At 53.8% G+C, this 25,478-nt stretch overlaps 13 protein-coding genes across 13 annotated transcripts; 9 read left to right on the top strand and 4 right to left on the bottom strand.

Annotated features, from left to right (window-relative positions):
* Nucleotides 1-1,084: 1,084 nt before the first annotated feature.
* On the bottom strand, nt 1,085-1,931 carry PHYSODRAFT_286702 (hypothetical protein). Its single transcript, XM_009532984.1, has one exon. The coding sequence runs from the start codon at nt 1,817-1,819 to the stop codon at nt 1,202-1,204; it is 618 nt and encodes a 205-aa protein (XP_009531279.1). The 5' UTR covers nt 1,820-1,931; the 3' UTR covers nt 1,085-1,201.
* A 213-nt stretch (nt 1,932-2,144) lies between these two features.
* On the bottom strand, nt 2,145-2,747 carry PHYSODRAFT_303242 (hypothetical protein; the record flags this gene model as incomplete). The annotated part of the gene is made up of 1 exon (XM_009532983.1): nt 2,145-2,747. One exon carries the CDS (start codon nt 2,745-2,747, stop codon nt 2,145-2,147), a length of 603 nt encoding a protein of 200 aa, XP_009531278.1.
* A 951-nt stretch (nt 2,748-3,698) lies between these two features.
* Nucleotides 3,699-7,000, bottom strand: PHYSODRAFT_510794 (hypothetical protein; the record flags this gene model as incomplete). The annotated part of the gene is made up of 5 exons (XM_009532982.1): nt 3,699-3,848; nt 6,115-6,237; nt 6,353-6,472; nt 6,527-6,856; nt 6,929-7,000. 5 exons carry the CDS (start codon nt 6,998-7,000, stop codon nt 3,699-3,701), a joined length of 795 nt encoding a protein of 264 aa, XP_009531277.1.
* A 354-nt stretch (nt 7,001-7,354) lies between these two features.
* Nucleotides 7,355-8,526, top strand: PHYSODRAFT_562349 (hypothetical protein). The gene is made up of 3 exons (XM_009532981.1): nt 7,355-8,035; nt 8,165-8,215; nt 8,310-8,526. Exons 1-3 carry the CDS (start codon nt 7,441-7,443, stop codon nt 8,453-8,455), a joined length of 792 nt encoding a protein of 263 aa, XP_009531276.1. The 5' UTR covers nt 7,355-7,440; the 3' UTR covers nt 8,456-8,526.
* Nucleotides 8,527-8,718: 192 nt separating this feature from the next.
* PHYSODRAFT_316840 (hypothetical protein) lies at nt 8,719-9,444 on the top strand (the record flags this gene model as incomplete). Its single annotated transcript, XM_009532980.1, has 1 exon — nt 8,719-9,444. One exon carries the CDS (start codon nt 8,719-8,721, stop codon nt 9,442-9,444), a length of 726 nt encoding a protein of 241 aa, XP_009531275.1.
* Nucleotides 9,445-10,624: 1,180 nt separating this feature from the next.
* Nucleotides 10,625-11,392, top strand: PHYSODRAFT_390537 (hypothetical protein; the record flags this gene model as incomplete). Its single annotated transcript, XM_009532979.1, has 1 exon — nt 10,625-11,392. A coding segment is annotated over one exon (768 nt), but the record flags the coding sequence as incomplete, so codon positions are not given.
* Nucleotides 11,393-16,252: 4,860 nt separating this feature from the next.
* On the top strand, nt 16,253-16,954 carry PHYSODRAFT_303235 (hypothetical protein; the record flags this gene model as incomplete). The annotated part of the gene is made up of 1 exon (XM_009532978.1): nt 16,253-16,954. One exon carries the CDS (start codon nt 16,253-16,255, stop codon nt 16,952-16,954), a length of 702 nt encoding a protein of 233 aa, XP_009531273.1.
* Nucleotides 16,955-17,498: 544 nt separating this feature from the next.
* On the top strand, nt 17,499-17,891 carry PHYSODRAFT_303234 (hypothetical protein; the record flags this gene model as incomplete). The annotated part of the gene is made up of 2 exons (XM_009532977.1): nt 17,499-17,612; nt 17,685-17,891. 2 exons carry the CDS (start codon nt 17,499-17,501, stop codon nt 17,889-17,891), a joined length of 321 nt encoding a protein of 106 aa, XP_009531272.1.
* Nucleotides 17,892-21,480: 3,589 nt separating this feature from the next.
* PHYSODRAFT_513166 (hypothetical protein) lies at nt 21,481-22,206 on the top strand (the record flags this gene model as incomplete). Its single annotated transcript, XM_009532976.1, has 2 exons — nt 21,481-21,831; nt 21,925-22,206. Coding segments are annotated over 2 exons (633 nt in total), but the record flags the coding sequence as incomplete, so codon positions are not given.
* A 60-nt stretch (nt 22,207-22,266) lies between these two features.
* Nucleotides 22,267-23,082, top strand: PHYSODRAFT_303233 (hypothetical protein; the record flags this gene model as incomplete). The annotated part of the gene is made up of 1 exon (XM_009532975.1): nt 22,267-23,082. One exon carries the CDS (start codon nt 22,267-22,269, stop codon nt 23,080-23,082), a length of 816 nt encoding a protein of 271 aa, XP_009531270.1.
* A 286-nt stretch (nt 23,083-23,368) lies between these two features.
* PHYSODRAFT_303232 (hypothetical protein) lies at nt 23,369-23,770 on the top strand (the record flags this gene model as incomplete). The annotated part of the gene is made up of 1 exon (XM_009532974.1): nt 23,369-23,770. One exon carries the CDS (start codon nt 23,369-23,371, stop codon nt 23,768-23,770), a length of 402 nt encoding a protein of 133 aa, XP_009531269.1.
* A 445-nt stretch (nt 23,771-24,215) lies between these two features.
* PHYSODRAFT_316830 (hypothetical protein) lies at nt 24,216-24,452 on the top strand (the record flags this gene model as incomplete). The annotated part of the gene is made up of 1 exon (XM_009532973.1): nt 24,216-24,452. One exon carries the CDS (start codon nt 24,216-24,218, stop codon nt 24,450-24,452), a length of 237 nt encoding a protein of 78 aa, XP_009531268.1.
* A 7-nt stretch (nt 24,453-24,459) lies between these two features.
* PHYSODRAFT_514237 (hypothetical protein) lies at nt 24,460-25,337 on the bottom strand (the record flags this gene model as incomplete). Its single annotated transcript, XM_009532972.1, has 4 exons — nt 24,460-24,566; nt 24,646-24,690; nt 24,766-24,924; nt 25,289-25,337. 4 exons carry the CDS (start codon nt 25,335-25,337, stop codon nt 24,460-24,462), a joined length of 360 nt encoding a protein of 119 aa, XP_009531267.1.
* Nucleotides 25,338-25,478: the final 141 nt, after the last annotated feature.

The raw sequence follows: 25,478 nt of genomic DNA, 5'->3' as shown, positions 1-25,478 counted from the left end.
CGCCGTGCTCTAGACGCTGGTGCAGCGATCTCGTCGTCACACCAAGGGTTGGCTGCGAGGACATCCGCTGCCGAGGAAGCGCTGTAGCGGTTTGCTAACGGGTGGCCCAACCGCTGGAGCAATTAGGGCTTGTCGAGCGCGTCGGATCAACACGACGCGCTGGTGGTGGGCAGACACGCTGCGGACGCTGGAGTTGCTGCTTGCGGTCGCTGGTAACAACGTGTCGCGGGTTTGGAAACCCCAGTGTCGAAACGCTGCAGGTTTCACCACCAATAACGCTCAGGTTTCACCACCAATATAGTATATATCATCAGCCTTTCCTCTCGCCTTACACCTAGGCCAACACACGAGTTGCAAGTCTTGGCGGTGAACTGACTGCACCCTCCGCCACCACGCGCTATCAGCGCGTAGCTATTCTAACCCATCGAACACGTCGGCAGTGGAAGAGGAGCATGTGAGTTCAGCACTGCGGTAAAATGCTATGCTGGCCAAGGCTCGCTCGCTGCTACTGAAGCCGCTTTAGAGCGCAGCGTTTCGGTTGATTGAATAATTGTGCAGCGACATAGCGGCCGCTGGAGTGCAGATTCCGATTGCTCGACGCTCATTGTCGTTGCTGGGGAAACCACCAAAGTTACTTTGAAAGTAACAGACAGCATATCGGCGTTCTCTTTCAACATGAAACTCTGCCCTAAATCTGGAGTCGAACTCGGCGACATGCTGTGCCGCTTGGATAGGCGTGCAAATTCAAGTTGCTCTCGTGATGTGCCGGCGAAGATATGCGCGCGGGAGCGGGCGGGAGAGTTCGGAATGGCTGGCCGGCCCGCTCGGCTCGGCTCGCCAAGCTGGGAGCGCGCTGAGCAAGGCGCCAACAATACTGCCCAGCGAAACCATCGGCACCTTGCTTCCGCCAGCAACCTTGTCTTCGCGGCCATCGCGCGAGCTGTCAACAGTCCAGAGCCATGCCGGACGAGGCGTTGTGATATCCGCCGCCGCCGACGCCACGCCTAGACTCGGCTGTTGTACCCACCAATGCCGAAGAACGTAGCGTCGATCGAGAGAGCACGCCCGGGGTTGCAAAATGCTGGCAAGCGCGAGTTAATATTAGTGGGTTCTATCCTATTGTACAGCTCTTTACACTACGAGAAGGCTGTATGCAGCCGAAGCGCACATGAGGGAGGGGGGAGCGATCCGGCCCTGTGGCCTATGCCGCGGCTTGCTGCGAGCCGGTGGCCAGCTCCTCCTGCCGCACGGTCTTGCTGCCGGAGATGATCTCGTACTCGCACTTGTCGCCGTCGATGAGGTTGGTCTGGTCGAACTTGAGGTACAGCTTGTGGGCCACGGGGCGCAGGCCCGAGTACGCGGCCGAGACGCCGTGGATCAGGCCGTTCTCGCGGTCGTCCGCCGACTTGGGCGCCACGCGCAGGTCGAAGCACTGCTCCTTGGAGCCGAGGTACCACTTGGTGAGCTCGCCGCACACGCTCACGACGCAGTTGGGCCGCGTCCGCACGTTGAATTGCACGACGGCCGACTCCATCTGGGCCTCGGGGCTCACGCGGCGGTCGTTGAACACCACGACGGCCTCGCCGCCCACGATCTTGTCGGCGATGGGCTGCAGCTTGCGGGACTCGCCCGCCTTGCCGTCCTCCCAGGTGGCCAGGAGCTCGCGCGCGGGCGCGGGCGTGGCCTCGTCGCTCACGAGCTGCTCCAGCAGGCCGCGCAGACGCGTGCGCTGCTGCGCCGGCTGCTCCGCAGCGGAGCTTGGGACGGCGGCGACCAGCGCGGTGGCCGCGAGGAGCACGAGCTGACGGAGGAGCTGCATGGCGCGGGACTGTCTGTGTGGAATGTCTGAGTCTCTGTGGAGTGTGCGGAGGGCGAAGCTGCGGCTTCCTTCCTCTTGTCCTTGGCGGTGCCGCCTGCGCTGCGCTATTTACGAGCTGGTGCTAAAAACAGAAGTGAGAGCGGCGTGGGCGAGAGAAGGCAGCGCCGCAGACAGTCGCAACCCACCAATCGGTTTGGTGGGGGGCATTAAAACGGCCTCTATAAATACATGCGGCGCGCAGCGAGTGGCTACACCGCGCGCCGACCTGCGCCGGGCCCAGAATAGAATTCGAAGCCCTGCGCAGTACTATACCCCGCCGAACATGCTAATCTGACCCGGCGGCGCCCGTATCGGCTTGCGCAGGTCCCTTCATAGCCGTCATCGAATCCACCGATTGCGGGGGCCCTGAAGCCATAATCACCCGCCGAGCGCGCGCCGCGATTGGCCGAAAACCGCGCTCGGCGCCCGCACAATGCGCCACCGCACGCCACCGCATGGAGAAGTAACGCGGCCCATGCGGACCAAGCAGGGGCTCCGGGCGCGCCGGGACCGGCCCCGGCCAGTGGATGGCGCCCGGCGGCGGCTTGCTCGCGATGGGGGCCCAGCTGCGCGTCCGCGGCGCGAGCGAAGCCATCTCTGCGATATCTTTTTTGCTAGCAGCGCGGCGTGTTGTACCCATCAAACGAGAAGCGCGGGACGCCAAGGTGACACGCTTGAACTGCTCGATCTTCAAGCCCGGATTCTTTGTCGCGATGGATCGCGCGAGTTGATTGAAAAGCGAGTTGACTGCGATCCGACTCGATAGTATCCAGCGCCGCCGCACCGCAACGAGCGATGAACTCCAGCCAGCGGCTGCAATGGAGACTCTGCCATGGTCGCCAATGGGGACTCGCTCGCTCGCTCCGAGCCTGTCAGCCAGCGACTGCATCGCAGCGCGGACATGAATGCACGTGGTGGTGACGGGCGCGATCAAGGCGGGTGCGGGCAATTTGCTGCTCGTGGGACGGCAAGAAACAGGCACGCGGGGCGGCCTAAATGGGCTCGCTTGGGGCCCATTTTCGAAGTTTACTAATCTCGACTAAGGCCGCTGCGGCACCACGGCGGCGAGCGGTGCGGCAGTGCGCGAGATCGGCGGCTTATCGAAACAGCAATTGCGTTTGTTGTGGGCGTATGCAGTGTGAGTATCTTAGCCTGAAATGATACTCGGCTGTCGCGAAGTTCGTAAGAGGGCGTCTTCATATGATGCTCTATAATACTCACTCAGGCTGGGCTCCAGGGATTCAGGTATAAGGGCAGCGTTCTTATTGACCTCAGCTCCATACGTGTAAAGCACGTGGACCTTCTCCGTACAATGAAGTGGACTGCGAACAGGAACTCGATGTTGTCGAGGAGAAAATGAGAAGGAGAGGGTTTCCATTTTTGCGTCGAGGACCCAGTTTTCGACCTCAAAGTCGCCGACTTTGATGCGCGGGGATGGGCCGCGTGCCCTAAGCGTTGATTACCCCACTGCGAGACGCGCAGTGATGTGTCATAAACCACGTGTAGAAACCGGTCTTTCACCAGAATGTCTGCTCGGTTGCACTGCAACGCAACTTGCAGGGGCACTCGCAAATCGCGCGATGCCGGAGCACTGCTGGAGAAGGCTGCTCGGAGCAGCCTTCTTCAGACTTCAATTCTAAGCTGAAAACATCAAGCTCAACCTCCTCAAGTCGGGGGAGGTGCAAATGGCTGGCTGGCTCCGGGTTCTTTGCCTGTCCGCGCCCCCGGGCGGTGCATGAAAAAAGTGAAGGGGAACAGCGCGGCCTGACCCGAAATGGGAAATATATGAGACATCGGTCATGTGGTCCTCCTCGTCGTCGTCTGTGCGTGACGGCCGGGATCAGCAGCTCGCGGCCGCCGCCGAGCCGTAGTGCCGCGCCACCATGCCCTCCAGCGGGCCGCGGATGGCCCCGTCCAGCTCGTCCACGGCCTTGCCGCCCTTGAACACCTTGAAATTGGGCAGCGAGGACACCTCGGCCTCCTTCACGTTCTGCAGTGGTGTAGCCAACGCGCAACGTGTATCACATCACATCACATTCACTTAGCCGCCGCACCATCATTCCGAGAATGAGCCATGTGTCAAAGAGACACGGCTGCAGGCTGCGGCCACAACAGCAACTTGCAACATGCTGCTGCCAGCGAGCGTCTTACCTCGAGCTCGTCGACGTCCACGCGCGCAAACACAGCTGCGGGGAACCGGCCGCTCAGCTCCTCGAAGAAGGGCGCGATCTCCGCGCAGGGCTTGCACCAAGTAGCCCAGAAGTCCACCACCAACTATCGGTGCCAGGCGAGCGACACCAAGAAAGACACCAAGACAAGCACCAGGGACAACATGGCATGAGACACCGTCAGTACGAGCGCCAAGGCAGCGAGCAGTACCACATTGAACGTAGTGCGAGGCCCCCCAGATGATATCAAGTGTGCTTCGTGTACATGTATCGGGTACCGGCCAGTGTCCGACAGACACCCGCGTCAGACACTGACCGTCGCCGATATACACTGGAGCAATATCCACCACGTACCGCTTTGCTCGACTCCTGGTTCTGCTGCAGAAGCTGCTCCCACTGCTCCTGCGAGGTGACCGTCACCACGCGCGGCTTGCGCTGGCGCAGACCATCGGCGTCCTGACCGTTGCCGTTGAGATCGCCGTCGTCGTGCTTCTGGATCCGCGCCTCCAGTCGGTGGCTGTCTGCGCCGCGCACCTCGTCGCACTTGTCGCCGCCGCGGAAGAACTGGAACGTCGGCATGGTCGTCACGCCATAGCTCCGCGCCACGGCGTTGAGCTCGTCCGCATCCACCTTGAGGAAGGCCGTGGCCGGGTACTTGGCGCTCAGCTCGTAGAATGCAGCGCTGATGTAGCGGCTCGGGGCGGACCACGTGGCCGAGAAGTTCACCACAATGGAGCGCTTGGCCGTCGTGATGATCTCCTTGAACTGCTGCTCGGATCGCACGTGGATCACGCGACTCTACAGTACATTGCACGCAGCGCGCAACACAAAGCTACAGTAGTCAGAATAGGAGACAAGGAGATGACTGGCTGAGAGGCGTCTGCACGCAGCGCGCCGCGGTGCTGCTTGCCATGGCACGCACGTTGTCGGGGATCCGCTCGTCGTCTTGGCGCAGCACGTTGCGCAGGAACCAGCCCCAGCAGCCTTGAGACATCGTGGGCGGAGGTGCTCGCTCGCTCTTCCGCAGGGAAATCAGATTTTGTGTGCCGCACCACACCAACGATGGGCCAACGGCGACGCCCGCGACTCGCGCGCGTGACGGCTGCGCGAAAATAACGGAGCCTTTAGCGGCGCTCATGAGGATCCGAGCATGGAACGTATCCGGATAGCAATGCATGCCTTTGCTATAAGTTTAGGAGGTACTGAGGGGCGATCGCATTGCAAAGCTGGAGAGGGTATCCTACAAGCACCGGAACGTGAGGCGGCAGGCCGCTACGCTTGCATCGTCGGCGCTCGAACACCGACACATGCACCAACGACTGGTAAGCAAGCAGGCGCGGGTAACAATTGTTGTGGTGTGCTAAGCAGTATGTAGCTTGAAGCCACCTAGTCGACAGCTCCAAGAAAGATCGCGGGCTGTTGCAGCCTCTGAGCGTGGCAGTCTTCGCTTGACTGTGAACCGATGACACCTCGCTCCTTTGGATGCACTATGTCTTGCTTTCAATTGAGTTGTGCCGGTGTTTTACTGCACAGTAAACAACTGCGGACCATTCAGCTGTGGAGCAACGACCATAAGCATACGAATCCTTTCAGCATAACTTAGTCAGCACATTTGCGCGGTCAGGTTGAAGTTGTCGTCCGCATCCATGTAGCCCACCAATGCACAGTACGCTTAGCATTTGGAACGATCAAAACTTCGTCGGGCTGTGGCGAACGAGACGCCAGCTATCGCATATGAACACCTTCCAATAAGTTTGTAGCTCCGTAGAGGTAGTCCGTCTTTCAAGATCGACTCGCGTGTTGGGGTGCAATGAAACCAGGCCTACCGGTAGTAGCCCTGAATCATGTTACGACGTCCGTTATGATCGCTACGCTATCCATCAGCTCGAGGCATGCTTGGCAACCATGCTCTCCAGAGCAGTCTTGATGGCCCCGCTAAGCTCGTCAACCACCTTGCCGCCCTTGAACACCTTGAAACTCGGCAACGACGACACGTTGTACTCCTCCGTCACGGTCTGTGCATACAGAAAAACAGTGCGCAAACATCAGCTCCGACACAAGTTGCATCCTTGCCAGTGCATCTCGTACTTCAAGTTCGTCGACATCCACGCGCGCGAACACGGCAGCGGGGAATCGGCCGCTCAGCTCCTCAAAGAACGGAGCGATCTCCAAGCACGGCTTGCACCAAGTAGCCCAGAAATCCACCACCAGCTTTGAATGAGCGAAACCCAAGAAACAAATACAACACAAGAAGCGCACAACGTCAGTATGAACGCTACTGAAAAATACTACAACACCATTTCAAGTTTCGCGAAAGATCACGCACCGCCGTGTTTGACTCCTGGTTCTGCTGGATGAGCTTCTCCCACTGCTCCTCCGTGTCCACAGTGGTCACCTGCGGCTTACGCTGGCGAAGGCCTTCACCAGAGGCGTTGCTATCCTCCGTCTTGCCAGCAGCGGCCTCGGGCACCACGGGCTTCTCGTCCTCAGGCAGCTCCACCTCCACGTAGTGCTTCTGGATCCGCGCCTCCAGGCCGTTTTTGTCTGCACCGCGCATCTCATCGCACTTGACGCCGCTGCGGAAGAACTGGAACGTCGGCATGGCCGTCACGCCGCAGCCGCGCGACACCGACTTGAGCTCGTCCACGTCCACCTTGAGGAAGATCGTGCACGGGTACTTGGCGCTCAGCTCGTGGTACACGGGGCTGATGTAGCGGCACGGGCCGCACCACGTCGCAGTGAAGTCCACCACCACGGAGCGCGTGGTCGTCTTGCCCTTGCCAATGAGCTCCTTGAACTGCTGCTCCGACGTCACGTGGATCACGCGGCTCTATTACATGCAGCAGCATTGCACGAGTGTTAGTATAAATTTAAGCATGGCGAGTGCTACTATGGGGCTCACATTCTCCGGGATCTTGCTGTCGTCCTGGCCCAGCACGTTCTTGCGGAACCAGTTCCAGCAGCCCTGCAGCATCATGAGCGCGAACGGCAGCAGCGCGTACACGGGGATGCAGAAGCCTCCAATACAAATCTGTTGGCGATAATACACGCATCAAAGGTGAACACACTTACTACACTGCGCAGGTGGAGCTGCAGGCGCGAGCAGCCTCACCGTCGCCGCCATAGTAAAGTTTCCTTGGTGAACCCTGGTGTCTGTCTTCTCGAATGATACCTTCCGGCGACGGACCCGAACCTAACAAAGGTGTTAAATCGCGAGCGCTAAGTTCGTTCACCCTCCACGGTATCGAGCTTATTTGTTCTCTTACATGTACCCGTTCTTCTACAGGGATGTCGAGTAAAACCTCGTTCTGGTAGTGCAGACCACGTCGCCGTCGCGAAGGGTGCATAAGAGAGGAAGCCAAGGCCAACCAAAGTCTTCACTAGGGCTCCACCTTCCTTCCATATCTATCTACTATGCGCGACACTGGCAAGTCTGGAGGCAAGCCCGGCGCGGCCGGCGGCAAGGGCCGCAAGAAGCGCGAGAAGGGCACGGCCCGCAAGTTCGTGACGTCGCTCGAGGAGATGACGCTGCGCGACGAGCAGGAGGAGCAGAGGCAGAGCGCGCGCAAGGCCCGCCGCGACGACGGCGAGGAGGGCAGCGACGACTCGGAGGACGAGAGCAGCTCGGACGAGGAGGGCGAGGAGCTAGTGGCCTTCGAGCGCGTGCAGACCAACTCGCTCTTCGGCTTCTCCAACAAGGCGGACGGCCCCGTGCTGCAGCAGGAGAAGAAGAAGGTGGGCTTCGCCGCCATCGCCAAGACGCAGAACCCGAACGCCAAGAAGAAGGCCAACAAGGTCATGAAGGCCAAGGACATGGACGGCAACGCCGCGCCGCAGCAGCTCAGCCGGCGAGAGCGCGAGGCCATCGAGAAGGAGCGCGCCGCCGCCTACTACCTGAAGAAGCACCTCGCGGGCGAGACGGACGAGGCCAAGAAGGACCTCGCGCGCCTGGCCGAGGTCAAGCGTCGTCGTGAGGAGGCCGAGCAGCGCAAGAAGGAGGAGGAGGCTGGTACGTTGTGTGTGTGCGGGAGAGGCCTCGAGGCTTTTATTTGCTGGCCTGCAGTGATGGCTAGCGTGTTGCAATTCTGGTGGTAGAGTTCTATCTGACGTTTTTGCGTGTTTGTTTGATTGACTTTAGCTGCTGCCGAGCGCGAGAAGGCCAAGAAGAAGGTGGAGGTCAAGGACGACGGTAAGTGTCGTGCATAAAGCTATTTTGTATGCTGTTGCGTTGAGTAAGTGGCTTTGTTATTGACGGTGGTCGGTGTTGCGGTTGCGTATTTTAGACGAGCCCCTGGACGCGCGTGCGATCAAGGCGCTGAAGCCGGCGCTGCTCAAGGAGAAGCTCAAGGAGCGCAAGCTGTCGACGCAGGGCCAGAAGAAGGATCTGATCCAGCGCCTCATCGACTACGAGAACGAGCGCGCGTTATAGAGGGCTTTTTTCCTGCACTGTCCACGCAGAGGACGCTCATTTTGATTCAATTCAAAAACGTCCACTGTGATTCAATCCCAAAGCGTCCACCGTTGTCAACATCGTTATCCAAACTGTAGCCATTTCTTCCCCGCCTCATCACATGCTATCCCCTCATAGGTCGATAATCCATCCCTGTTCCGCCAATCACGTCGCTCCGATCCGTCTTTGGCTCGCCAAGCGGCGCCCATACATACGAAGAGCTCAATTACAGTACAGTAGCCATGGCGTCGACGTCCGCCGCGCAGGCCGAGATGGTGGCCAGCCTGATCGGCGAGAAGGTGTTGGAGACGCTGGACCAGAAGGAGCAGAAGCTGGACGAGACCATCAAGAAGCTGGAGGAGGCCGACGACGACGAGCTCGAGCGTCTGCGCGAGAAGCGGCTGCAGGCCATGCAGCACAAGGCGCGCAAAGCGCAGGAGCTGCGCGCGCAGGGCCACGGCGAGTACTCGACCATCGCCGACACGCACGAGTTCTTCGAGACCATGAAGAAGAGCGACAAGGTCGTGGTGCACTTCTTCACGCCGGCCAACGCCTTCTGCCAGCTCGTGGACGGCCACCTGGCGCGCCTGGCGCCGCACCACCTCGAGACCAAGTTCGCGCGCATCAACGCCGAGAAGGCTGAGTACCTCGTGGACAAGCTCGGCGTCTGGATGATCCCGTGCATCGCCCTCGTGAACAAGCAGAAGGTGGAGAAGATGGTGCAGGGCCTGGACGAGCTCGGAGGCTCGGACAAGTTCTCGACGGCCTTCTTGGCCTACTACTTGAGTCTGCACAAGGTCTTGACGTACGAAGGACCCGAGCCTGAGAATGCGTTGGACGACTGCGGTGGGGCCTACGCATCGGGCAACGACCCCGTAGCAGCCAAGCAACAGCTGGACCAGGAACGGATCAATAGTATTCGACAGAGCATCTTCTACGACAGCGACCTGGAGGAGGACGACGACTAGCAACGCTCACAATTCCACTGCTTACAAATACTGCCCAGAAAGGACAAGATATGAAATAGTCACTCTGTATTGCTGCATTGCCTTAGCGTTAGCTGTCCCGATGATGTGTCGTAGTAGTGGCATGTGTCTCTGCGTGGCGACTGGACGCTGCGAGACACTGCTGACGGTACGCGCGCTGGCGTTGCCGCAAGTATTCCTTACTGCTGAGTTTACTATTAGCTTCTCCTTGACGGTGTGTAATGTTACAGGCCTGGTCGAGAGACTCGTGACGCCACTTGGACAGGTTCGCGAGCGCCCAGCTCTCTTTACCCCGTGAGATGACGGCCTCGGCGCGGTCTTCGAGGCCGAAGGCTCGGATTTCCATCGCGCTGGGTGTTGCAGCCAATGGATTCGTGGATGGAGTAGTAGATGCGTCGTTGCGATAGACTTCCGCCCTCTTTGTCTGCGTGGGGTCATCATCCAGCTCGCTGGCAAGGCGCTTGGGTGGCCGCGTTGAGAGCTCCATTAGCATGGGGCGACGCCGCTTCGCGACTGGCTGGAAATTTGGCGGGAAATGCGATAAAGGGAAATGTGATTGGCTTAAAAAGAGACCAATAAGCAAACGTAGAGGCTTGTCACTTCAACATGGATTCGATTGATTGACTGATGGATCGATAGTTTGATTGATGGATGGATGCCTTGGACTGATACTTGTCCAGTTTCACGAGCTGCAGAGGTTTATAGTGTCACATTTCAAGTTGCCATGGAGCAGACGTTTCGTGTCCGCGCGGCCGTGCGAATCGTGTGCAAGAATCGCCTTTGGGTTCCGCATGCACTGCAAAGTGTTGACGATTACTTGGTTGGAAGGTTGAGTTATAAAGTTCTCTCTGCTGCCTGTGAGGCCAGCGCCTCGGAACTTACTCTGGAGTATCTCTTGGGGAAGACCATACCTGATTGGGACGAGGCCGTGAAAGCTGCCGCTCGAGGTGGGCATACACATGTGCTTCGATGGATGACTGAGCGCGACGATGGCCGCGGACCCTGGAAGTTCGCTTTTGTCGGCATACTACAAGTTGCAGCAACACACGGTCATCTAGATGCGGTCAAGTGGCTTTTTGAGCGGGGCATGGACTGGCACACGCTAGCGAAGACTGGGATAGACACGAAAGGATACATTGAGAAGAGTTGGCGGTATGGACACTGCACGGGTGAGGCGTTGAATCTGGCAGCGGAACACGGGCACTTCGAGGTGGTCAAGTGGCTCTATGATATTCGAACCGATACGTGCAGCGGGGGCTGTAGTGCAATGAGCAAAGCTGTGGAAAACGGCCATCTCTCCATCGCTCAGTGGTTTCATAGCGTCAAAAGGGAAGTGTGTTCAGCTGATGCCATTATCAAGGCGGCGAAGAATGGGCATCTCGAAGTACTGGAATGGTTGCACCTGAACAATCTGTTCAAGTGTACAAAGGCCGCGATAGAAGGAGCTGCCGAGAGTGGACACTTGGAAGTGGTGAAATGGCTACATCAAGTTCAACACGAACGCGGTTCTGCACAAATTTTGCGTGGAGCGGTGAATAGCGGCAACCTAGAGCTGGTCGAGTGGGTTTATGAGAACGTGCATCTCAAATGTCACCGTAATGATCACCCGTACTTGGATACTACGACTGTGGCTCGGCGCGGGCATTTAGACTTGTTAAAGTGGCTGCATGAACACTTCCCCGACTCGATCAGTGGATGTGACGATCTTTTAGACGCCGCTGCCGCAAATGGTCACATGGATGTTATCGAGTGGCTGCATAAGCAAGGTCAAACAGGGTATTCTGAGTCGGCACCGTGTTCTGCTGCTCGAAATGGGGACTTGCCACTTCTCAAATGGCTTCACGCCAAATCTTCGCGAGGAATTGTTAACAGGCCTTTCGTGATGGATTGGGCAGCCTCCAAAGGGTATCTGGAGATTGTCCGCTGGTTGCACGGAGTTTATCCCGAGGGATATACAAATGATTCGATGAACTTTGCCGCCACTGCAGGCCACCTCGACATCTTCCTGTTTCTACTCGAGCACAGAACCGACGGATTTTCAGACTATGAGCTGCGCAAGGCACAAGATATCGTGGTGAAGTGCCACTTTGGTCCCGATGTCCTAGAAAATCGCTGCTCGAATCGAGCAACGAGTGACCAATTGAAGGTGCTTCAGACTGTTTACGAGCAGCGTCCAGATTTCGTCCGGGATTGTTTACGGTGTCTAGCGAGGATCGCATGCGAGGAAGGCAACCTTGCAATTCTGGACTGGGTGGGCCGGTTTGGACTCGAGCTGCGTTCGACGGAGTCCATCTGCGTCGCTATCCGGAACCATCATGCCGAGGTGCTGCAGTGGTTTCTTAAGAATGGGCTTGGAGTCACGGACCCAGAGTTGCTCGAATTTGCACTTCAAAGCCGATGTCTGGAAGCAGCTGATTGTTTGTTAGAGCACGGATATGATTTGAGCTCTGTCAAGTTGATCGACAATTGTTGGAACGTACCGACACTGCGGTGGATGGTTGAGCACGGATCACCGCTGGACCTCGAAGCAGCACACGAGATCGTTTTTAGGAACCGCCACATTGAGATTGCTGGGTGGGTAGCGGAGGAAGACCGGGGACGCCTCGTGCTTGAGGCGCTGTATAAAGATGATCGAGAAGTGCTGTGGTGGATTCTGGTGCGTACGACGTTTCAAGGCGACAGCGTACAACGGAAGATTCGTAATTTTATCACGTACAGTCCGAAGGAAATTCAGCTTTGGATAGATGAGAATTTACGCGACGTGGATGCTTGTAGTTGGTGTTTTTTTCGGCATTGACCAAGCGACCGAAGGAGGAGAGGAAGAATACAAGCTTCTCCACTGCTTCGAAGCGAGCTCGTAGCGACGGAGTCGAGCCACGGGCACGCTGTGAGTTTGCTGGAGTTGATCAAAATTGCTGGGGAACTAAGGAACGAGCTGGCGCAGGCCGACTCTTGATTTACCACAGAGCGGCGTTGGTTCTGGATATCCTCAAATCGAGATCGCCTGTTAGGTAGCCGAGGACGAGCGAGCACTTACCCTTGCTTGAAGCACCGAGCAGAAATGATCGAAAGGTGGGTTCTTGCGCGGACAAAGTTTCTCGACAAAAGGGCTCAAAAGGACGTTCGTGACGCCATGCGATGCTGTTCCGCCGTGACATGTGGAATCTTGCTGTTGGTGCCATTTCACATCGCGAAATGAAGACGAAAAAGATTTACTAATCACTTAGCGAAGCCGTTGCGAGGCGTGAGGATCACCAGGTCGTTTTCTCTGGTTCGAGGTATTATTATCGAGCGCGTAGACTTGACCAGCTATCTTGGAGGACACCCGCCCGTGAGCATGCAAGGCACAGCTCCAGCTAAACTAACCACCATTACGTAGTTGAGTACAGCGGTAAACTTACACAGTACACATTTTAGTTCATCCTTAGTTATTTCATTGCAATGGTACCATTGGAGAACGGTGTTTCAACCAGCGCTCGACAGAATCATTAGTGTATTAGGTTTTAACCTCAGCTTATTGGGTTTGTCAAGAATATCGATGTGGGTCTTGCAATAAGCACCCGCAGTCTCCTGCGCCTTGTCTCGTCGGTCCCCTTATCTCGCTTCTTGGTCGAAGTGAAGAACCACCAACGAGAGACCTCCATTTCTCCGATGTTCTCCTTAATCCACTGCTGGATATCCTCCCCGCAGCGCTGGATAGCGCTTCCTTGAATGCTCTCATTTTGAAAGCAGGGATCGGAAAATAAAAATTGATATTGTAAAATTGTAATATTGTTGGGCATCAATACAAGGCCGTGCTCTGCCCGGAACAGCTCTGGATTTTACGTCGCTCTTGGGCATATAAGTTAGTGTTCTGCGGCATCTTGTTTCTACGTGCCAATGGCAGAAAGGAGTAGAGATATGGCATTGGCTGAGGGTAACCACTATTAGTTGAATTAACGGATTTATACGAATAGTGGCCGTTCTTCAATTCACTAGAGGTTTGGGCTGGTAGTGCATTTTTCAAGTACTTCAGTTCTGACATCTTTAAGTGCAATTTGAAATAATAGGACGAAGGAACAACATAGTCTCTCCCTTTAGCCACAAGCGAAACGACTAAGTATTCACAGAGCTAGAGGTGTTGATTACCGGACGTACTGCTGCGGTACTAGGGCTTCACGTAGGCTAGGATAGGTAAATGACAGTATTTTGTTTTTCAGAAAGCCGTTGCACATACATACTACCTGACAGTAGCCGAAAAAAAACTAAAACATCACTCAAACCAACGCTTACTGATTCTCCACCATATCATCGTCCATAATAAAACACAACCTGCTAAACATGAATTCAATCAGCTGGGCAACGTTAATGGTGATCATGCAGTAAGGAGATCGCTAACTGAGTAAGATGGGATCTGTACTTCCAGCCGGCCGATCAAGTGCACGAATTAAGACCGTTTGATACTGAATAGGAAGGTACAAAAAATCATTTGGTTATACTTCGGTAGTGTGACCCGTACGACCCAAGGGCATCTCCTGAGCCTGCTTCGCAGCCGCAGCATCTGCCCAGAATTTGCACCGCTATTAGTAAGAAGAAACTGAATTACAACATAACACACGGGAAGTTGGGGATTGTAGCAAGCTAGCCGACCCCGACGATCTTAACGATGTCGATGTCGTCTACGTAGATGTAGCCGCGATTTTGACGATTCCTGTCGAGTTGAACGGGTACCGAGCCCCATCAACTTACTGGAACGCGTTCTCGAGACACGGCATCACCTCACGGCTCCGGTGCTGAAGCTGCATGCGCACGAGGCCTGAGTCGTATGACCTCTGGGTCTTCACTAATGATGCCGGACATAATGGCTCTTGCCACAGCCATAGCTAATCATGTAGCTGCCAGTGGCCGATGCTTTCGTCGTAATGCCTAACTAATAAGTCGTCACCGTTGAAGGCGGGATCCCGTCGGCATGTTGTTGGAAAAAATCCGATGGATGTCGCTTGAGTGGCAGATAAACTATCTATCACAGGTATATATACTTGATTAAAGGGTATGTAAAATAATAGATAATTTGACTTAATCTCAACCGGATGGGTCAACATAGCAGCATAATTTGATTAGATCGCAGGCTATCCAGTATAAAAGGTATGTTAGCTATAAACATTAGCAGCGCTCAAACCCATATTTAGCAGGTATTTGATGTGAGAATAATGGCACCTCAGTGGCCTTCACCCATGGACTCTGGATAAAATCCAGAGAATTGTATTGTAGCGATGTCATCAATATCCACTATTTATTGTCAATATTGTTCAGGAAGAAAAACTGCCTCTTACAATATTAAAGAGCACCATAAGCTAGTTTTCCTCTCCTTTTTCTGTGGCTGTTGCCTATTGAATACGGCACTTCTGACAGCCTTAATAGCACTTCGCTGGTCATCAGACCCCAATCCATCGTCAGTACTTAATCGAGTCTCAGTTTTTTTTCACGTTTCGCGTCGAGGGGTCGATGGCGCTGAACAACAGAATTAAGTATACGTAGACTTGCTCTCTTATCGAGCTATGGTTTTCTCCATGAGAGTATCCTTGAGGTCCGCAGGGCTGCACTTCTGTTTTCTTTACAGCCACGTAATGGCACCAACGTGTATACGTAATTTGAGCAGATACTGCGACTACGTGCGAAAAGACTTCGTATGCGTAAGAGGGGAGACACTTAGACCTCAGAGCTGCAGCGTTACTGCGGTACCTACGTCGGTGATAATAACTTGGCTTGTGTCCTTGGCAACAGACGTCATGAAAGAGGGAGAGGTACCCCAACCGAGTCTCCAACATTGCTCGTCGATGCTTCTGACTGGTCACTTTCGCTTTAGACACTAGGAAGACCGTCAATCATGTTCGGACACGTACAGTTAGGGGTAAAGACTCACGAACCATTGGGGATAAGTGCCATGACGATTCATGCTAACATTACTCAACGTACTCATATACTCTGGTACAGTACAATATATCGCCATACTAAAGGCAAGTATAGCAATATATTGGGGCAAATATTGATATTGGTACAATATTGATTGTGATGACTGCCTCGCCGACAATCAATATCCAATATATATTGTCCGATCCCTGTTTTGAAAGTTCGTATGCGTGAGAATCCACCATAGAACTTCTCGATCATTTTTGTCCAGTGCCTCAAGCACAAGCTGTCTTCGGACGGCTTCAGCTACCCACCAGGCGATTTCGATATTGCGGCGCCCAAAAATCAGTGTTGTTGCTGTTGGCAAGTCAAGCGGAGGACCATGCTCCACCAACCACCGCAATATCGGCATGTTCCTTATTTTCCCAGCAATATTGGCCAAAGCAAGCGAGTTCACACCGTACCCGTGCTCCGAAAGCCAGCGAACAGCTTCCAGTTGGCCGCTTTTGACTGCTAACTCGAGCAGGTCTGGATCTGAAATCTCAAACCCATTCTCGGAAAACCAGCGCAACACCTTCACGCCGCCGCGGCTGACAGCATCGCGAATTGGGACTGTCGATCGCAACTCGATTCCAAACTGATTCACCCAGTCCAGTACTGCAATGTTGCCTCTACTGAACGCGGTCCACGCTAAACATCCCAAACAACCTCGAACAAAATCCGGACGCTGCTCGAAAACCGTCTGCAACATCGTCAATTGATCGCTAGTCGCTGGGTTTGAACGTCGCTTTCCTAGGACATCGGGGCTGAAGTGCACAGTATTTGGATACTTCTAGCTTTATCCATTGAGAATCCTTCCCGAAATCGACGCTCCAATCGAGCAACAGATGAAGAGTTCTGCATGCTGCAGACTGTCTTCGAACTGCGTCCGTATTTCCTCCACGATTGTTTACGGTGCCTAGCGAAGATTGCATGTAGTGTGGGCAACACCGCAATCCTGGACTGGGTGAGTCAGTTCGGAATCGAGCTGCGCTCGACACAGCCCATCCGTGAGGCTGTGAGTCGCGGCGACGTGAAGTTGCTGCAGTGGTTTTTCGAGAATGAGTTTGAGGTTACAAATCCAAAGTTGCTCGAACTGGCGGTTCAAGGCAGCCAGCTGGAGGTAGTACGTTGGTTGTCAACGCATGGGTATACGGTAAACTCGCTTGCATTGACCAGGATTGCTGGGGAAGAAATGTACAGCCGATACACGGACACACCGGTATTGCGGTGGGTGGTCGAAAATGGACCACCGCTGGACTTGCCAACAGCAACAGCGTTGGTTTTGGAATACCGCCACATCGAGATCGCGTGGTGGGCTTCTGAAGATATTCGAAAGCACCTCGTGCTTAAGGCACTGGAGACAGATGATCGAAGAGTTGTATGGTGGAATCTTGCACGCACGCATTTTCAAGACGAAGGCACGCAACAGAGCATCCGTGAGGCCATTCAGTGCTGCCAAGGATATACGAAACAATGGTTTGAGAAAAATATGAGAGAAGTCGTGGGCTGCAGTTGGTATTTCTTGACATCCATCCATCAAGCGTTGCGAGGCGTGAGGTGAAAGGGTCACCAAAACATTTCCTTTGTTGTGGTTATTACTTCAAAGTATTTCGTAGTACATGTAGGATATTTTTTACGTAACTTTCTTCTCGCTCTGTCTCTTAATTGCTGCTGAGAAGCACCAACATCAAGCCTCCACCCTCCACCCATATTTTCCTCAATCCCCATTGCTTAATATTCATCAAATAGCGCTGTATGGCATATCAGATGTTCCGTGAACGCTTTCGTTTTGAAACATCGTGCGTGCAAGAATCCACCATTAAACTTTTCTCGTGTACAAGGTGACTTCGGTCGATCTTCAGCTACCCACCAGGCGATTTCGATACTGCGGCACTCGAAAATCAACGCTGTTCCGGTTAAGAGGGATGTCCAAATAAAAAAACACTTACTTTTGGTGGCCGACTTATTTTAAAAAACGATAGATAAAAAAGCAGGTGCCTGATTTGCCAACTTAAAAGTCATTTGAAAAGAAGTAGGTCTGGGACCTGTTTTTGCCGGGAGATCTGACTTTTTTCTTTGAAAAAGCAGTATCGAGCAGCACCACAATGGCGCGTAGCAGAGCGCGCTCAGACGACGATGAACCTGACGTCATGGACGTCGGCAGCATCAGCTCAGGAGTGACAGACGTCACGCTGGCGGCCACGGCTGCCGCAGTGGAGGTAGAAGACGCACTTCTGGCTAAAGACGGTGTTGCTTTCAGCCCACAATAGCGGTATGTTGCCTCCCAACAGGTCAGTGCTAGTGGAGTTGGGTTTGCGCGGTTGCCTGAAGCTTTGCAGGGGAACGTTCCTGCTGCTACAGGCGTCGACCGTGGGCATGCCGCACACGAGCGGGACGTTGCTGCAGCCCACGAGCTTGACGGTGAGAGCCGGCACGGTGCTCCCCGACAAGATGTTGTAGCTGCTCAGCGAAATTTGACAGAATCAGCTTGTTCTTGAAACGCGCTTCAATTGCCAAAGCCGTCAGCTGGATTGTCCACTGCATGCTCTGCACTTCCTTCACCTTCGCCTTTGACGCCGTAGACTTCTTTGAGCTTTGCTTACTTGCATTGGGCTATGTGGTGGCGGCGCCATCTGCGTCCACTGTGTCACCCGACGTCGGCTTCGTCTTCACCTTGGTGGTCTTGCGAGTGGAGTTCTTCGGGTCGGACTGGTTACGCCGACTGTTGGCCTTCTTCTTGGCGGCTCTGCGCCCAGTTGCTTTGGCCGTGATGCTGCAACGTGGCCGGTAGCTGGGACGGCAATCGCACCAAGTACGGTTTCTTCCTGCGGAGATGGTGTGTGACGTGAGACTCTCGTTCTCTTCAAGGGGGGCTCACGAAGCCCAGGCGTTCCAGTGCTTGACGGTGAATTATCAGAAGACTCCGTTTTGCGAGTTTCCCTCTTCTTGGTACTCGGTGTTGTAGGCCGGTAGTCCTGCTGACGCTGGTGGCTTTGTCGTCCCGACTAGGCCGGATCTAGTTGCTTGAGCCTTCCGGGTTGGCATAATGAGGCTGTGCGCGTCGCCTTCGGCTTCTACTGCGAGCTGAAGTGGCCGCCACCGCAGTCGGTAGGCAACAGGCAACACCCGCACTCCGAGGAAACAACCTCTCTAAAAGAATGTTGCAGTATGATATTCCGTAGGTTACAGCGAAAAAGTCGGTTGGATGACTTTTACCAGGCTTGGACATAACGCCGACTTGTTTTGCTTTCTTTTTCACTGTGACTGAAGAAGTCAGCCAGCCAATAAGCTATCACTTTTTTTATCTGGACATCCCTCTAAGAAGCCAAAAGTCGGTCTATGCCCAACCAGCCACCGCTATACCGGCGCGTTCCCTATTTCCCCCGCAAGTTTGACTATATCAAGCTCACATCATACCCGTGTTCCAAAACTGCTTCCAGTTGAGCGCCGGGATTTGTAATCTCAAGAAAAACCAGCGTAACACCTTCACGCTGCCACGTCACGAGTTGGGTGTCAACTGCAACTCAATTCCAAACTGGTTCACCCAGTCCAGTATTGCAATACTACATACTTCTGTCCACGTTCTCCATCTCAAGCGAGTCGGAGCCTGCGGTCATTGCTACTACAGGGCAAGCTATCTCAACTAAAATCTGGACGCTGCTCTGCAATATTGTCAGATGCCAAAGTGGCACCTTACTTGGATATTTCTCCATTGTTTCGCCAAGATGGTCGTGTCTGCCCATTACTCTTTAGCAATACTATCCTTGTTGGTCTCTTGAGTATGTTAGCAGCACGCTTGAGCCAAGGGCGGTTCAAGGGAAAGGATCAAGACAATAATGTTGTGTAACATGCAGTTCCACGGACGTGTTGTCTTCTTGATGAAGAAAACCAACAATGAGTGGCTAAGTGCTCCTACTGAAATGGCAGCAGCGGCTACACGACGTTTTGTTTCGAACTGTTGCACGATGTGGACACTTGGAAGTTCTGAAATGGGTCCACACCCATTATCCACAATGAACCGAGCAGCTCAAAATGGTCATCTCACCGTTGTGTGGTGGCTGGATGATAATCGCCCGAATGATGAACAACGGATGCAATGCACGTTGGAGGCCACCTTGACGTCTTCCTGTATCTACTCGAGCACAGAACGGATGATACCACGGCATCAAGGTTGATTCTGGAATATCAAATCAAGAACGCTAAATGGGTAGCTAAAGACGACTCTTGTTTGAATCGCTGAGCAGAAGTGATCGAGAGGTTCTATGGTAGGATTCTTGCGCGGGCTAACTTTCTCTACAGCGCTACGGTATTTGTGATTATTGCAATTTTTCAAGTCCCAGAGACTCAGTTCAATAGCCCCCCACACCCCTCCACCCATCCACACATACATACAAAAAGAGTGATTAGAGCGGCGATACCATATTTACCCGAAAAAACTATGTCATTCAACTCAATCAATCATGAAGATATGTACTTACATCGAGAATGTTGATTTTAGAAGTCATATTGTAGGGTCATGAAAGAGCTGGAGACGATTGAACAAAGCCGACTTGTACTGTGTCGCCATTCACTAAGCCTCAGTTCCAGCTGCTATGAAGAAGAGCCTGTGCATCCGCCAAGCCACGCGATTCGTGTGTACGAACCGTCTCCCAGCAGTGGGAGGTTCGTGTGGTGTAGTGATTTGGCGGTAAACGAGAATCGAGCTGACGACCAAGCTTCAGTGGCGACCCGAGTCGTCGGGACATGTTCAGCAATGTTCGGCGGATGCTGATTGGCCATTCTGGACCGGTGCCGAAGACTCGTCGACACCCAAGTTCGAGATCCAGGACTTCAAGTACGATCCGAACCTACAGCGAACTTTGACCCGAGATCTGCACTTAAGACGACCGTTCGATCCCTGGCGACTGCTCCAAGTCAGGGAACCCCTTCATCGTCCAATAGAGCCATCGAGAGGCCTCTTGGGGCGTCGAGGGGGCTCTGAAGGGTCGGTGGTTACTTGGGAAGATCCAAAACGGACGCGTTTATACTAGATATTTGTATTGAACCATAGGAAAGAGAAGATAGAACAGATAAGCCCTTTGGGCAACAAGAACAGAACAGCTTTTCCTCCCAACCACTCAAGGAAGACGTCCGGGCTATCGGTGAGTTCCCGTAGCAATTGGATAAACCTGTTGGTAGGATTATGGCTGTCGGTGGACGCGCCTGCTAGTATCGTAGCGTGCGTTTACCCGTGGTCAGGCCAAGAGAAGAGAAGAGGTGGCCGTGTATACGAAGGGCGAGTCATCGCCGTGTAGTGGAGGAGCAAGAGCGCACTCCATTTATCCTTCCCGCCGGAGTATAGCTCCGGCACCCTCGTATCAAGCCGTGACTGGCTGGGACCCTTCCTTCCTGAGGGCCTGCGAGGTTTATATTGTGTGTGAGAGCGTGCCAGCCTTTGCTCGTGGCTGGTGACGCTGGGGTTTCCGTCAGTTGACTAAGCGGAAACACGGTGCACAGAGGAAACATCAACCCGGTGCAAGGGAAAGCTCCTGGGCCTTCCGGTTCTAACCCTAACAAGCCCATTGAGTCATCGGGACTTGGTGGGTGTTGTTGGTGGGGAAAGTGTGATGTTATATAATTTAGTGCGTGTTCCTACACGACATTCGCTTCCGCATGTGATCGAACGCATTGATGACTATTTGAGTGGGAGTTTGAGCTCACAGTTCCTCTACGCAGCATGCGAGGGCGGCGCCTCCGAGCCCACTTTGGACTATATCCTAGCGAAAACAGCACCTATTTGGAAGGAAGCAGTACAGGCCGCCGTACGAGGCGGATACACGCACGTACTTCGCTGGATGACTGGAAGCGAGGACGTCCGCGGACCTTGGAAAGCAGATTTCGACAACATGTTGGAGCTGGCAGCAACTCACGGGAATCTCGATGTTGTCCAATGGTTATTTGAGCGGGGAATGGACTGGCACTCGCTCTGGAAGATCGACAAGTCGTCAGCTGGGTACATTGAGAAGAATTGGCTGTTTGAACACTGTACGGCAGGTGCATTGAATAAGTCAGCGGAACAAGGACACTTCGAGGTGGTCAAGTGGATTTATGTCAATAGAACGGATACTTGCAGCGACGGTAGTCCAGCAAACCAAGCTGATCGCGCAGTGGTTGCATGGCGTGAAAAGAGAGACGTGTCTTGCTCCTGCCGTTGACATTGCAGCTCAGAGTGGATACCTTGAAGTGCTGCAATGGCTCCACTCGAATAACCTGTTAATGTGCACAACGGCTGCTATGAACAAAGCGGCCGAGAATGGGCATTTCGAGGTTGTCAAATGGCTACATCGCGTTTGCCACGGGTGTTGTTCTCCCATGGCCCTGTATGTAGCGGTCAACAATGGCCACCTTGAACTGGTCCAGTGGCTTTATGAACATGTTTACATCAAATGTCATCGCTACGTACCATACATGGATGCAGTTACTGCGGCTGAACTTGGGCACTTGGACGTGGTAAAATGGGTGCACGAACACTTCCCGGGGTCGTTCAGTCAGCATGAAATGGACGCTGCGGCGGAAAATGGACACATGGATGTGATCACGTGGCTGCACGAGAATCGAAGGGAGGGGTGCTCCGAGATGGCTCCGTTTTACGCAGCACGGTATGGACACTTCAAAGTCCTAAAATGGTTCCACATGCATCACCCGGATACATTTGTCCAAGAGGTGATGGATCGAGCTGCACAAAATGGTCATCTCGATGTTGTGTGGTGGCTGCAGAAGAATCGCCCCGAAGGATGTACAACGGATGCAATGGACTTCGCTGCTGATCGAGGCCACCTCGACGTCTTTCTGTATCTACTCGAGCATAGGAGGGAAGGCTTCTCAAAAGGTAAAATGGATGAAGCGAGAAGTATCCAAGTAATGTGCCACTTCAGCCCCGATGTCCTAGGAAAGCGACGTTCAAACCCAACGACTAGCGATCAATTGACGATGCTGCAGACGGTTTTCGAGCAGCGTCCGGATTTTGTTCGAGGTTGTTTGGGATGTTTAGCGTGGACCGCGTTCAGTAGAGGCAACATTGCAGTACTGGACTGGGTGAATCAGTTTGGAATCGAGTTGCGATCGACAGTCCCAATTCGCGATGCTGTCAGCCGCGGCGGCGTGAAGGTGTTGCGCTGGTTTTCCGAGAATGGGTTTGAGATTTCAGATCCAGACCTGCTCGAGTTAGCAGTCAAAAGCGGCCAACTGGAAGCTGTTCGCTGGCTTTCGGAGCACGGATACGGTGTGAACTCGCTTGCTTTGGCCAATATTGCTGGGAAAATAAGGAACGTGCCGATATTGCGGTGGTTAGTGGAGCATGGACCGCCGCTCGACTTGGCAACAGCGACATTGTTAATCTGGCAATATCGCCAGGTAGAAATCGCTTGGTGGGTATCTGAGGACGTCCGGAAACACGTCGTGTTTGAGGCACTACAGAAAAATGACAGAAGAGTTTTACGGTGGATTCTTGCGCGTACCACATTTCAAGATGAAAGCGCGCAGTGGGATATCCGTGCTGCTATCCAAAGCTGTTCGACGGATATGCAGCGGTGGCTTGAGGAAGATATGAGTGAAGTGGGGGCCTGTCGTTGGTGCTTTCCTACCAAGATGAGTATTGGCGGATACGAGGAGACGGCTCTGCCAAATTCCAAGCAAAGACGGTTGCAGTGAAGTAGTATAATTCACACTGCTGTGGTTGCACCACTGACGGATTGAATGAACATGACGATCCGATTCACTGAAAAACTTCTGAGTTGCCACATCTGAATTTTCTCGGTAGCCATGAAGTAGCCGCTGGCGTCCTGCGTCCGCACAGCCACATTTGTCGTGTACAAATACCGTCTCCCCGCTCCATCGCACGAACACATGAAAAGGTTGTTCAGTTGCAGCCATTTAAGTGCCCATTCTGGGCTGCCTTGTCAATGGCTTCAGCTGAGCACACTACTCCTTTGACGGTATGAAGCCACTGCGCGATAGACACTTCTTCACAGCTTTGCTCATCGCACTACAGCCCGCGCTGCACTCGAGTATTATCGAGCCACTTGACAACCTCGAAATGTCCGTGCTCCGCTGCCAGATCCAACGCCTCACCCGTGCAATGACCACTCTTCTCGGTGTAACCAGCCCAAAGGGGGCCAGTCTTCCTAAGAACGTACTCCAAGGTGTGTTGCGACGCGCCCGCCCCGCAAGCAGCGGTGAAAGTTTCATGACTCAAACCCCCCAGTCCCATGCAACGCAGTACATGCGGAAGCCACACTTGAAGGTGGTGAAATGGCTACATCAAGTTCATGTTGTTTCTACACAAGTTTTGCGGAAAGTGGTCAACAGTGGAGGTCTCGAGCTTGTCGAGTGGGTTTAAGAAAGCGTGCACAATAAGTGACAGCATGGCATACGTGTGGATGCTACAACGGCGGCTAAAGATGGTCGCCTCTCCAATGCGCTGTCAGTGACGGTAATGTGAAGATGTTGCAGTGGTTCGTCGAGCATAGATTTGCGGTTTCAGACCCGACGTTGCTTGTACAGGCCGTTGAAAAAGGTCATCTCGAAGTAGTTCGTTGGTTATCGGTGCACGGCTATGAGGAGAACTCACTGGAGTTGGTGAAGATCGCCGGAGGGAAATACATCACCCCCGAGAGTATTCGACTATTGCGGTGGTTGGTTCAACGTGGACCGCCGCTCGACATGTCAGCAGCAAGAACGTTGGTCTTGGAATACCGCTACATTGAGATCGCTCGGTGGGTATCTGAAGAGAATCGGAGGCACCTTGTGCTTGAAGCGCTGCAGAAAGATGGTCCTGGAGTTCTATGGTGGATACAAAGTTCCAAGACGAACGCGCGAGAAGGTGCATCAATGACGCCATCGAGCGCTGTCCGAAGGATACTAAGCAGTGGATTGACGAGCATATGAGGGAATTGGAGGATTGTCGTTGGTGTTTCTCGACATCAACCAAGAGGCGCAGTGAGGGAACGGGGGAGACAGGTTTCTCCAGTTCCAGGCGGAGGCGTTTGAGCTGCGAAAAGCTGTCTAGGTTAAAGTGTTAAAGGGGCTTCAGAAGCAGCACCAGCAATCGAACGGGCAGTCCTTGGTGTTGCCACCATTGCCGATCTGCAGCGAGGCCTCCGTGTAAATGGGCAGTCCGTCCTCATCGTAACGAACTAAAGACGCATCAATAAAAACAAAGGTTAGCCGGACGAAGCTCCATAGCCATCAACCACGTTGAAGCCATGGACTTACCAGGTCGCGGGTCCGGATTGAGGCCGACAGCGGTCGAGTTGGTATCTGTGCTCCAGCAAACAATCCAAATCAGTCAGAGCTCCCAATGTTTTATCTCCCAAAAGTGATAACGCGACGTACTCTGCGCCTCGAGCTTCTTGATCTGCTCGTGCAGTCGCTCCTTCTCCTTCTTCTCGCGGCGCTCCTCCTCCTCCTCGGCGAGCTTCTGCTGCTCCTCTGCGATGCTCTTCTTCTGCTTCTCCGTCTTCAAGGACGCAAACAGGTCGTCGATCTCGCTGGCTTTGGCCTTGTTGGCCTCCTTCTTGTCCGCGTCATTGGCTGCAGAGGTCGCAGTTGCAGTGCTTTTGTTCTTGTTTTTCTTCTTTTTCTTCTTCTTCACAGCGCTCGAAGCGTCGGCAGCAGCAGCTGACTCCACTGTATTTTTCACCGTTGGTTGCTCGGTCTTCTTGGTGTTGCTGGCAGCCGCCGCGTCAGTCGACAGCGTCTTGGCAAAGGAGAACTTGGGCTTCTTCTTGGCCTTGGGCTCGGACTGCTCGGGCGCAGGCTTCACATCGGCCTATTGGGCCGCAATGCATTGCAAATACACAGATAAATGTGAGTATACAGATTGTATCATTGTAGTGGCGGGCGTTCGCGCGCACACGTACAGCGCTGGCGGCTTGAGCGCGACTTCGCTTCTTCTTGTTGGCCATCGGTGTTTGGTTAGGAAAGTGCTCCGCTGCTTTTTTCTGTGACGACCAAAACTATAGAGCTGGACTAACTCGTAAATAGCAGGACTAAAGACTATAAAATGAGGTTAGACCAAATCACAGATAGCAGGACTAAAGACTAAA

Source organism: Phytophthora sojae (assembly GCF_000149755.1).
Source record: "Phytophthora sojae unplaced genomic scaffold PHYSOscaffold_6, whole genome shotgun sequence".
NCBI classification, from domain to species: domain Eukaryota; phylum Oomycota; class Peronosporomycetes; order Peronosporales; family Peronosporaceae; genus Phytophthora; species Phytophthora sojae.
The sequence above is the reverse complement of the archived record's forward strand: the minus strand, read 5'-3'. Positions and strand labels throughout refer to the sequence as shown.